Source organism: Suricata suricatta, chromosome 3 (genome assembly GCF_006229205.1).
Source record: "Suricata suricatta isolate VVHF042 chromosome 3, meerkat_22Aug2017_6uvM2_HiC, whole genome shotgun sequence".
NCBI classification, from domain to species: domain Eukaryota; kingdom Metazoa; phylum Chordata; class Mammalia; order Carnivora; family Herpestidae; genus Suricata; species Suricata suricatta.
In genome coordinates this window covers 138,935,651-138,948,836 of record NC_043702.1, presented here as the reverse complement: position 1 = coordinate 138,948,836, position 13,186 = coordinate 138,935,651, and the positions used below count along the sequence as shown (strand labels likewise).

Here is a 13,186-nt window from a genome sequence, read left to right as displayed (position 1 = left end):
GGAACGACACATACCTAAAAGAGGGCATATGACATTTGCTTTTAAACGTCACCACCATTTGGCCTTTAAAATGTACTTAAATCCAAAGGCACTTTGAGTCAGAGGCAAACGAAAGCAAACAAGCTATGTTGAGTATCTGCAAAAATATTGTTTCATCCACATATAATTCAAAACAGGGCAAATCTAGAAAAGCAATATCCTTGAATTACAATCAAAGGTGCAAGATTCTATGACGACAGGCATTAGTTAAGAAATCATTAGCATCAATCACTAGCATATAACAGAGTATGAGACTGAAACTGTTCTGGATTCTAAGGCTTTACAGAATAAACGTGATCCACCAACACGAAAAGAGGGATTACCACATTGTCCATATGTTCTTCCCTTTCTTCACCTTACCTGAAGCTATGCTGAAGTAATGTTTGATGGCAATGGTCCCCGATAGTGTGGAAAGAACAGACAACATCCCAAGTTTTAAGCTGTCATAAGGAGTCTGGAGGGCACATTCACAGAGTGCCTGAAATACAGAGGAGACATGAACGCAGAAGTTGAAATGCCAATATACTTTAAAACTGTCTACTTGTTTTAAATGTTCTAGTTTTTAGAAAAATTGTATCTTCTTTCCCACATGATAAAAAACTTAAGTCCAACTGCCACAGCCAAGAGGCGCCTAAGGAAACACGTTAGCTAAATATAAATATAACGTAGTTTCCTAGATGGGATCCTGGAACAGAAAAAGGATACCAAGTAACAACTAAAGGAACCAGAAGAAGGAATGAACCTTGTTCAATAATAATAATGTATCAACAGTGGCTTATTAATTTTAACAAATGTGCAATACTAATGTTAATTACCAATAATAGGGGTTAACTGGATGTGGGGTGCATGGCAATCCTCTGTATCATCTTTTCCATTTTTCTGTAAATCCACACCTGTTATGAATAAAGTCTATTTAAAACAAAAAGGTTATCATGACTGATTTTTTTATTAAGCCCAGTGTATATATTATGTACTATTTAGTCCTCACAAGCAGAACCTCTACCATACTCTGCTTACTTGAGAGATACATATGTTAGTTCATATATGTATATTTTAAAAAAATAGAGTGTGGCAATTCTATCTACTATACAAGCGAATGAGCTGTCTCTTCTCTATCTCGGGTCATCTATTCTAAGTCTACGATGATCTGAAGAATTATGAAAAACAAGATGCTTTTCTTTCAGCACAGTCAACTACATATATATGCTTGTGTGACAGGGACTTGTGCCTCATCCTGTATATTTACAAGACATCTTGGGACATGTCTTGTAAATGGTCAAATAGCTGTCCTGCTAAATTAAAATAATTCCCATTCTCCATCAAGGGCAAATGTTCAGAAAATGGCAAAACTTAAAGACCAGGGGGAAAATAAAAAATAAAATTTCTGAAAGGGTTAATAAAATTGATAAAATAAATTTATAATGTTATAAAATAAATTTAATATGTCCCAGATAAAAGTATCAACAAAATCTTGGGAGTGGGGAGATTTAGATTATCTGTTTCTAAAGATCATATGGAAAAATAAAAATCAGAAAATATCCAGAGAAATTCTGACAAAGTATAATGACAGACAAAATAAGCCCTACCAAATATAAAATGTATAATAAACCTATAGCAGTCAAACTTTTCCTACTCATGGACAGAGAAATAAATCAGAGAACTGGTCCCAGACATGGATTCAAACACACGTAGAATATATGATAATGGAATTTCAAATCAGAGGGGCTTTGGGTAAAATAAAACTAGATTGTTTATTTTTTACAGCAAATAAAAACCAAAACTGTAAAAAGTACTAAGGGATAACACGGGAAAAGAAAAAGTAAAAAGGTAATTGACAAACCTGGAAAAAATAATCCCATCAAGTAAGGTCAATGAAGGCCCATCAACCTTAACATATAAAAAGTTCTTACTGATAAATAGACAAACAACCCAATAGAAAAATGCATAGTTCACAGATAGTATTTGTACAAAATGGTTTTTGTATATAAAATGGCTTTTAAATATAAAATGTTAAACCTCACTCATAATTTGAAAAACTTAAATTAAGAAACATCTTTTCACCAGATCAGACAAGATTAAAAGTTTAATAATATACAATACTGAAAACAGTGTGGGGTATAGGTGCCTTCATGCATTGCTCATGGAATGGCAAAATGGTGTAAACCTCACTGATGGGTAACTGGCATTAAATATAAAAATTTTTAATGTATAAATCATTGGATCCGAGGACTGCTTTTTTAGAAGTGGTACATTCACAAGGGTGGAATTTTTTTTTTTTTTTTGAAACAAACTAGTCAATGTAGCAATGTTATCAGTAACAGTAAAAGTACTAGAAACGACTCTAATGTCCACCAGTGGGACTGGGAATATAAAGCGAGCACCGCACGGCTGGTAAGAGAATACAGTGGATCTCAGTGATAATGCAAGATGTTCCCCGAGATGTACTGCTGACAAAAGGTTCAGAACATGTGTATACTGATTCTCATTTTCATGCAGAAAAAAGACAGGACACACACATGCTTGCATATGGATGACAAATGACAAAATTCAGAAGGATACATCAGAAAACAGTAACGCTGACCACCTCTGCAGCCAAGTGCTAAGGGAAGAGATGACTTGCATTTCATTCACTGTGCACCTTGAACTCTGTGAATTTTTGATCCTGTGCACATGTACTTTTTCAACTGAAAGAAAACCTAGTTAATAAGAAAAGCAGCAGCAGCAAATAATCCTGGTAGAAAGGGAAATGGACTTGAAAAAGAAGATAGTTTCTGGTAATGGAAGGGAAGACTCTGATTAAGATGAAGCAAACAAGAACTGTGGCAATTAGATCACAATATGGAGCATTTGTTACCTAAGAGGAGATATATCCAAAAGAGATGAGGCAAAGAGAGAAAAACACTGAATAGGGAAGGTTAGCTCAGATTAAAGATGACCTTGAAAGTTAGGCAGAGTAATTAAGACCTAATGAGAAAGGTAAAAGGAAGCCATTGGAGAGGAATGACGTTATCAAAAGCATTAGGGAAGATTATTCTGGCAATGATAAACAGAGTTGAGAGCCAAGGAGACAACCTACAGCCTAGGCAGTAATCCGGGCAGGTGGTGATGGACAATGGCCTGAAGCACAGCTTTGTGGTAGGAATGGAGGGTGGAGTGTATATATGAAAGATGTTCTAAAAACAGATTATGTATGAGGGAATCAACAAGAATTCAATGATTACTACAAAATTTCAAACCTGATGACTAGAAAATGTTGATTCCATTTACAAAGATTGAGAATTTATGGGAATAAGCTAATTTCAGAGTAAAGACAGAAATAGGAAGAAGTATAAAGTCCAAGGAGAAATATCTACCAAGCATTTGGATTCTGACACATAGCAGGTTTTTAACTGGAAAACTCACACTGGAATTCTGGCTCCATCACTTACCATCTCTGTGATCTGAGTCAATTACTGAAATCTTTGAGTCTCAACTTCTTTGTCTGCAAAATGGGGGTAAAGATATATACCAAATTGTTTTCATGTAAAACATCTCTGGAAAAACATATAAGAAATTAGGTATTGGTTGCCAGTGGGCGAAGGAACTGAGTGGATGGCAGAAGAGTAAGTGGGAAATACTATATATATATATATGTGTGTGTGTGTGTGTGTGTGTATGTATGTATATATACATATATATGTGTGTGTATATATATATGCATGTATTCTTTTGCAGCTTTTGAATTTTGACACATGAATGTATTGGCATAAAAATAAATAAACATTAAAATAAAAGTGGGGGTGACATTTACTGTCTATAATAATAAAAAGTCCAAGAATTCTGTAAGCTCCACAAGCTACGATGCTGGAGAGCAGTTCAGCTCAAGGAGAAGGACTAGAATGCCCAGGCTGATGTGAAGGGGAACAGTCAGAATGGCACCCAGCTTCAACTCAACCCGAAGACTCAACTCCGAAGAAAAGGAGCGGTGAAGGATCCAAAGATAATACGGTTTTGAGAGTGGAAAAAATGAGTGAGGACAGTTCAGTGCAAGGAAGCCAAGAGAAGGGGCAGCCTGATGGTGCCAAATATACTAAAAGGAAAGATGACGAAGGCAGAAGAGCCTCCAGATTTAGCATTAAGAACACTGGCGACATTTTAAGTGCCTAAGCAAAAGCGATAGGGAAACAGATCTAAATGCAAGTATATGAAAGAAAGAGTGAAGGATAAAGAAATAAAAGAAGACATAGATACTGCTTTTGAAGTGGAAAAGAAAGCAGTTTTAAATTAGGTAATACCATAGTCTTTTTTAATTTATTCAAATATTTAAGCCATTTCCATTTATCTATGTCTTATGCCTAAACTGTTGTGCCTTGTGCTATTAACTAACTTGTGCTTAAGAATAAAACCCAGAGCCAAATAGCCCCAGAAGTTAAGGGTTTATATTTATATGTCTTATATTTATATGTATTAAAAATTATGCCTCTGTGTATTAGGACACATTTAACCTTTTGGGACAATCAAGAAGACATATGTGAGACATTTGTGAAAATGATATTAATGATTTAAAAAAAAAAACAAGAAGAATTTTACCATTTAAAAAATAGAGGAAAACTGTTAGAAAATTAACGTTATCTTCTAATTTTGGTCATTCAGCACAGTACTAGGTACCTAAAAAGCTCTCAGTAAATACATACTGATTTCAAGGTTCATTAACTCAAATCAGTAAGCTTAACAGAGCACATCACAAAGTTCCCCAGAGATGGCACATCAATCCTATTTCAGTGATGAAATCTGGCTCGAGTTTCTGTTCCAAGGACATGACCTATTACAAACTGTTCTTACCAGGGCCATTTTTCATATCAACAAAAAGGAAAAGTCTAACTCTTCAAACAGAGCACACTTTCTCACTCACCACGACAATCTTCTTCACTATTTGGTCTGAATTTCTCTCTCTAGGTTGGCTTACCTCACTTCTCAACTGAAGCTCTGTCCTGAATTACTGTTTTCTGGGTCAGTTCCTAAATAGGGGCTCCTCCTCTACCCTAGAATGGGACTGGCCACCAGGGATGTGTTCCAGAAAAGCATGGCAAAAAATGTATAATCCTTAAGGTACAGAAAATGTTATGTTTCAAAGTACTCTGTCAGAGATATAATCTCTCAAATTTCTCTGTCTCCACTGTACTAACCACAAAGAAAAAGATGTAAAAGAACTAATTCTCAGGCTTAATTTGTTATTTCTCCTAGTATCCAGTAAGGTACAAATCAGAACTCTCAGGAGATGTAAAACCAAAAATAAAATTATGTCTTTGAAAATATCCAGAACAAATAATCTTTGCTTTGTAACAGGTTGTATAAATCAACTTCTTCAGGTAAGATGATAACATCAGAATAGTGTAAGCTATTAATACAAATTAACACCAATTAAAATGGATATTTATGTTAGCAAGCATACAAAATCCAAACAAAAATGTAAACACATGAAAAAATATTTTTGTTCTTATGAAATTGTTTTTGACTACTTTAATAATAATACACTATATTAGGCCTTCATTTTGTGTTTTTAGAACATTTAAAGGATTTCCATTAAGCCTGAAATATATAATCCCATATGTTAATTATAATACCTACCTTCACACCAGCAAACGTAACAATGAGACAGACACAATTGCTCTGGATGTACCAAAACTCAAAAGTTAATCAGCAGTAGATAAAATTGGCTGAGAGGAAGGAAGGAAGGAAGAATACAGGAAGGGGGAAGGAGGAAGCCTTAGAAAAATATAAATTACTCTTGGTAATTGGGAGTAAAATTCAAATTTGAAACCAACAAGCCATTATCTTGTGTTATATCATTAGCACTGGGTTCCTCTGCTCTATTTCAATATTTTCAAAAATCTATCCAGGCTCTGAGGGAGTGATTATTTGACCAAATCTGTTTAATTAAATCAATATGCTCAGGTTTCATGGCACAGGAAGAAATTTTTTGTGAGAGCAACAAATATTAAAAAATACATATTTTCAGTTAAAATTGATCAAATAAAAAAGTTACAGGAAAGATAAATCAGAATTAAAAACTCAGGGGAAGATATGGTAAAATGAAGAAATACTAGTAAGCTGTGAAATCAACAAAACACTTAACATTTAAGTAACTGTTAATGTGGCTGTGAAGTTCAGTGAATATATTATGAAAAAATTTATTCCAAAAAAAAAAACTGCATAGCCTAAAAAAAATTGATCATTAAATTCCAGATTATTTTAATAAGACATAGGGAAAGGAAGGAGTGAAGGGGAGAAAAAAAGAATTCAAGCCTGTTAAAATTTGCAACACTTCAATGACCACACTATTCATTTTTAATAGATACACATGTTCTTACATTAATATATATTGCGTACAGAGAGAGTAAAGTAAAAACAAACGTTTAATTAGCATGTAAAAATCTTTTTAATTCACTAGAAAATAAAGGAATAAACAAAATGATCAAAGTAACAAGGGAAAGTAATGAAGAAAGGAAGCCAAAAAAATGTAAAAAACCATAGGAAGATGGAGGAAGTAAGCAAAAACCTCAGGTATAACAATAAATGCAAATAAGTTATGTTACACTACTTAAAAAGACTCACATTAAGTCTAAAGAGGTAAATCTAACTATGTGCTATTTGTAAGGATTAAACCCAAATGACAAGAGAAAAGTCAATGATAATAAAATTGGCAGACCTAACGAATACATGCAAAGAAAAAGTAAGTAGCAATGTTAATGATACATAAAGAATCGAAGGCAAAAATTTTAAATAGGAGAGAGGATTCCTTTATATTACTAAGTTTTATTTGCGCAATAAGAGAGCATTAAGATTTAAAAAAGATTTTTTTTGTTAACGTTTCTTTACTTTTAAGAGAGAAAGATAGAGGTGTGAGCAGGGTAGGGGCAGAGGGAGGGAGACACAGAAACCAAAGCAGGCTCCAGGATCTGAATGGTCAGCACCGAGCCCGATGTAGGGCTCGAACTCACAGACCATGAAATCATGGCCTGAGCTGAAGTCAAATGCCCAACTGACTGAGCCATCCAGGAGTCCCTAAGATTTTTAAATTAAAATCCAAATGGGTGTGCGAAGCGAATAAATATCAAAACTCCATAGGTCAAAAGAAAACTAAAACTAATTTAAGATGGTATAGTTGAGTAGATCATCAATGAAGTAGATTCAATATAGCTTTATATTAAACTTTTGTACTAGTAATACATATATACAACACATAATATACATATATAATATGTAACACTACATGTAACAAATGATATTAATACAATACATATATATAACATGTAACATTATATATTATATATTTACATATTACACTACATATAGCATACCTGATATAATTATATAGAACATAATCCTCCTTTTTAAATCCTTTGAACTACAGTTGACATAGGGGTGAGGGTGCCGACTCCCTACACAGTGGAACATGTTAGTTTGACACACACACATATGTATATAAAATCCACGTGTAAGTGGACCCATGCAGTTCAAACACATGTTGTTCAATGGTCAACTGTATTTCTAAAAAGTGATCCTACACTGGACCACAAAGAAACTTCAAAATTAGAAATTAGTAACAGAAGGTTGGCAACATCAAAAATTCCATGAATACAAAAAACTGATGACTTCAAAAACAGAAATTTCTAGGTATAAGATCAACAGTACCAGGGATGGAATGCACAACATGACTACAGTTAACACTGCTGTGTGATGTATACGAAAGTTAGGAGAGTAAAGCATGAGAGTTCTCATTGTAAGAAACCTTTTTTCTGCTGTGCCTGTCTGAGATGACGGATGCTAAGTAAACTTCCTACGTCATCATTTCATAATACGTGTAAGTGAAACCACCATGGGGCACACCTTCAACTTGTACAGTGATGTGTGTCAAGTGTAACTCAATAAAACTGGAAAAACAATATGAATAAAGAAGAAAAAAATTAATTTCAGGATCAGAGAAGAAATCAAAATTGCTCTCTTGGAAATTAAAAAAAACAATCATTTATAACACTACCAAAACCCATGAAGTACTTAGGAATAAATCTAACAGAATGTTACAAGATTTGTATGCTTTAAACTAAGAACTTCTGATGAGAAACTGAGGAAGACCTAAATAAACACAGAGAAATATTATGCTCATGGATCAGAAAACTCAATACTATTAAGATGTCAGCTCTTTTCAAACTAATCTATAGATACAAATACCAATCAAAATCCTGGTAAGCTTTTTTGCAGAGACTGACAAATTGATTCTAAATTTTATATGAAAAGGCAAAGAACCTAGAACATACAAAATAATGTTGATAAATACAATGGTACAGGACTCACACCACCTGATTCCAAGACTTACTATAAAGGTACAGTATTCGAGATTGTGTGCTTTGGAGTACCCTGCTGACTCAGTTGGAAGAGCATGCAACTGCTGTTCTTAGGGTCGTGAGTTGAGGCCCCAGACTGGGTGCAGAGATTACTTAAAGTAAATAAATAAACTAACCACCCCCCCCCAGATAGCGTGCTATTCATTTAAAGATGGACACATAGATCAAAGAAATAGAACCCGAAACAGATTTATGTAAATATGGTCAAAGGATTTTTAACAAAGATGCAAAGGTAAGTCAATAAAAGACAGTCTTTTCAACAAATGTGTGGGACGACTAGCTATCTTAAATGTCTATCAATCCCTACCTTGTACTATACAGACAACAGTCAGCTCAAAATGGATCACGCACAGCTAAATATAAAACCACAGCTATAAAACTTCTAGAAGAAAACACAAGGCAAAATCTCTGTGATCTTGAATCAGGTAAGGATTTCCTAGATAAAACACAAAAAAACACAACCTAAAAAAGGGAAGAAAAATGGATAATCTATATTTCATCCAAGTAAATAACTTCTACTCTCCAGAAGATACTGTAGTAAAGACACTTACTGGCAGGAAACACCTGTAAAATACACATCTGATAAAGTGTTTGCATCCAGAATATATAAAAAACCCAGTAACAAGAAGACCATCTTTAAAAAAATGCATAAAAAATTAAAATAGGCACTTCACCAAAGACTATAGATGACAAGCCTGTAAGATACCCATCATTAGTTATTAGGGAAAAGTAAATTAAAACCATGATGTTATACACTCATTAAAATGGCTAAAACTACAAAGCCATACAATAGAGAGTGCTAGCAAAGATACAGAACCAGAACTCTTGCACACTGCTGGGGGGAATGCAAAATGGTACAGTCGCATGGAAAACAGTTTGGCAGTACTTACAAAGTTAGTAATATGTTTACCACACAACCCACTAGTTCAAGTCCTAGGTATTTACCCCAGAAATGTCTTCCAAAGACTTGGGTAAGAGTAGCTTGATTTATAATAGCAAAAACTGGAAACAATCCAAGTGTCCCTCAATCTGTGAATGAATAAACAAATTGTGGTATGTCCATACACTGAATAAAAAGGAATGAATTACTGGCTAAGGCAACAACAGGAATGAATATTAAAAGCATTATACTAAGTAAAAGAAGTTATATCCAGAAGGCTACATACTGTATGATTCTATTTATATTCTAGAAAGGTAGAATTCTAGAGACAGAAATCAGTTTGGTGATTGTAGGAGTTGGGGGAAGGACTACAGAGGAGCCTGAAGGAACTTTTTGGGGTGATGAAAATGTTCTATGTCAATTGTGATGGTGGTCACAGAACTATTCACATTTATTAGAACTCATTGACCAGTATACCTAGAAAGATTTCTGTAAATAAATCATACCACAATAAATCTGACTTTTTAAAAATGCTTTTCAAATTAATGGCAATGAGAGCACTAGAGGGCAGAATTTATGGAATGTAGGCAATATGCACTAAGAGGAAAATTAATAGTCTTAACTGCTTTCATTATTAAACAAGAATAAAAATAAGTGTTCGAAGCCCTTGAAAAAGATAGGAAACCCATGCCTCTGCAAAGTCTAATCCAGAAAAGGGGGATCTGAACACAAAGAGTAAGAAAAAATAAAGATAAAATTTCAAATACAAAAACCCTAAAAATTATAAAGGTTCTCTATATTGATACTAATAAATCTGAGATGTGAATAAAATGGGAAACATCAAAACTGGTTCAAGAAGAGGTAGAAAACTTTGGTAGGGCAGTATCTTTGGAAGTATTCTCATAATACTATACTTGGAGAAAGTTCCAGGTTCAGATGGGTTTATGATACCTTTTAAGCACTATCTTCAGGAGACAGAAAATTTCTGTCATAGCTATTCACCATTCCAGAATATAAAAAGATAAAAGATGCCAACTCATTTTATTAAGACAGCACCCCCTTGAACCCTACAATCTAAGTATACAAGATTTCTGTAAATAAACCCTACAAGTCAAAGTATACAAGAAAAAAATGATAGAAAAATCTTACCTGTAATACAGCTTTTTAGAGCTACTCTTATAAAAGCATTTTTTTTCTTTCTTTTTTCTTTTTTTAGAGAGGGAGAGTACAAATGGTAGAGGCAAAGAGAATTCTAAGCGGCTTCATGGCTAGTTGAGGAGCCGGACAGAGGGCTGGAGCCCACGACTCCAAGGTCACAACCGGAGCTGAAACCCAGTCAGATGCCCACCAACTGAGCCACCCAGGCACCCCTTAAAAAGCATTTATATACATATGCTAGACACCATATGTATATACACTGCTTTGCTAAAATATCTCAACTATCTGGCAATCTTCCATTACCTGAGCCTAACGGCATTTCTGTTTCTCTGAACTCCTCCCATGATAAAATAAAAAAGCAGACAACATACACTTCAGCAGTACAATCTCAATTCTTTATTCTTTAAAGCAGAACTTTATTTTATCCTGTATTTTTTATTTATTAGTTTTTATTTAAATTCCAGTTAGCTAACTAGCTAGGAATACAAGTTAGTGACTCAACACTTACATACAACACCCAGTGCTCATCACAAGAATGGTCCTAAATCCCCATCACCTGTTTACCCATCCCCCCCACCCTCCCCATCCACCCCCTGATAACCATCAATTTGTTTATTATAGGTAAGAGCCTGTCTCTTGGTTTGCCTCTCCTCCTTTCCTCCCTATAGTCATTTGTTTTATTTCTTAAATTCCACATGAGTGAATTCATATGGTATTTGTCTTGCTCTGCCCTATTTCGTAAAGCAGAACTCCTCTAAAAACACTTTCTAGGGGCAACTGGGTTGGTTAAACATTTGACTCTTGTTTTTGGCTGAGGTCATGATTTCCTGGTCCTGAGTTCGAGCTCCAATCCACACTGAATGTGGAGTGTGTTTAAAATTCTTTCTCTCTCTCTCTCCCTCTCTCTCTCCCTCTACCCCTCCCCCACACATGTCCTCTCTCTCTCTCTCTCTCTTTCTCTAAAATTAAAACAAACAAACAAACAAACAAACAAACCTCAAACTTAAAAAAAAAGTAAAAAATAGGGGTGGCTGGGTGGCTCAGTAAGTTAAGCATCCAACTCTTGATTTTGGCCCAGGTCCTGATCTCATGGTTCATGGGTTCAAGCCCCATGATGGGCTCTCTGGTGTGTCTGCTTAGACCTTGCTTAGAATTCTCTCTCCCTGCCCCTCCCTCACCCATGCATGCACATGTACTCTCTCAAAATAAACAAACTAAAATTAAAAATTAAAAAAACACTTTCTATATTCACTGTGTAAGAGTTACCTTAAGATGGCGACGTAGTGGCCATTTTGCTGTAGGTCGGAGAAGAACTCCGTGCACCCAAGACCCCCACCCCTCACCTGCAGACCTGGAATGCCCCGCGCCAGTTTGAAAACAGCCAATCATGAAGCCCCAGCTCCCCATCACCCTGACAGAGGAGGCAACCTATCCCATCCCACCACGTCCCTAAAGTGCCCTTATTTGGTGGTCTGCCCTCCCAGGACCGGACCCGAAGTCTTTCACCCATAAAATACCTCTTCCCTCCTGTACCAGGCACGACTTCCCTGACTCTCCACTCCCGGAGTCACAGAACCTCGCCCGGGAATCGCAGATCCCAATAAAGGCTTTCTTGTCTCCATAATTTGGTCTCTTTCTTTCCTCTCATCTCTGCCTCCATCTATTAAATCTTTCACACTGTATTTCTTCTGTTATTCTCTAACTAATCTTATGCCCATAATACTCCAATAAAACTGCTCTCATGCAGGTCATCAATGACTTCATTACGCTAATTGCTAAGGTGATCTACCAGTCCTCATATCTTGGAGAACACAAATATAGTGCAGTGTAATCATGGTTGATTACCGCCTTCTTCCTATAAAATAATACTATCTTGACTTATCTGCTACTTCACAGGCTGCTTCTTATCAGGCTGATTTGCTAGCTCTTTCTTATGTCATCTGCCCTGAATCTCACTTATACTCTCTCTCTAGGCGACTCATCCTGTCTCATGACTTTAAATACCATCTATAAACTGATGACTCCCATATTTACAATTTCAGTTAGATCTCTTCACTAAACTCAACTCCTTGACATCTCTACTTGGATGTCTGATACTGTAAACTTTATTCCGTCAGAACTGAACTCTTGATCTTCAAGAAATAAGCCTCCCAGAATCTTATCCAATCCAAGTAAATTTGTTGAAGCCAAAAACCTTGAGTCATCCTTTCTTTCTCTTATACTCCACATATAATTTGCCAGTAAATCTGTCAGCTTTGCCTTTAAAATATATTCAGAGTATTTCCACTTCTTGCTGCTATCTCCACTGCTCTTGCGGGTTCAGATAATCACAGTATTTTCTAATTGGAATATTTATAATAACCTCCCCAAATGTTCTGCCTGCTTCTGCCCTTGTGTCTCTACAATCTAGTCTCAACATATCTAAGCCAGAGAGAGTCTTCTAGAACAAGTATGCTAACATCCTCTGCACCCCACCCTCTATCACCCTGGTAACCACCATTTTACTGTCTTGATAAGTTTGGCTTTTTCAGATTCCACAAAGAAGTGACATCATACAGTATTTGTCTTTCGCTGTATAACTTGGGGGTGGGAAGACAGGACACATGTTGTTTAAGGGTACACATTTATGAGTCCTAGAGATCTAAGGTATCATATAGTGAATATGGACAACAATGTTGTATGATCATCTCCAAGCTTGCTAAGACTTGAGAACTTAATTTTTCCA

The 13,186-nt window shown here is 35.5% G+C and overlaps 1 protein-coding gene across 1 annotated transcript in view; it reads right to left on the bottom strand.

Moving 5' to 3' along the window:
• Positions 1-13,186, bottom strand: part of INTS7 (integrator complex subunit 7) — a 98,636-nt gene that overhangs the window by 49,548 nt on the left and 35,902 nt on the right. The window contains exon 8 of the mRNA XM_029935320.1: positions 400-517. Within this exon, the coding sequence (XP_029791180.1) occupies positions 400-517 (118 nt within the window). The remainder of the gene's footprint in view (positions 1-399; positions 518-13,186) is intronic.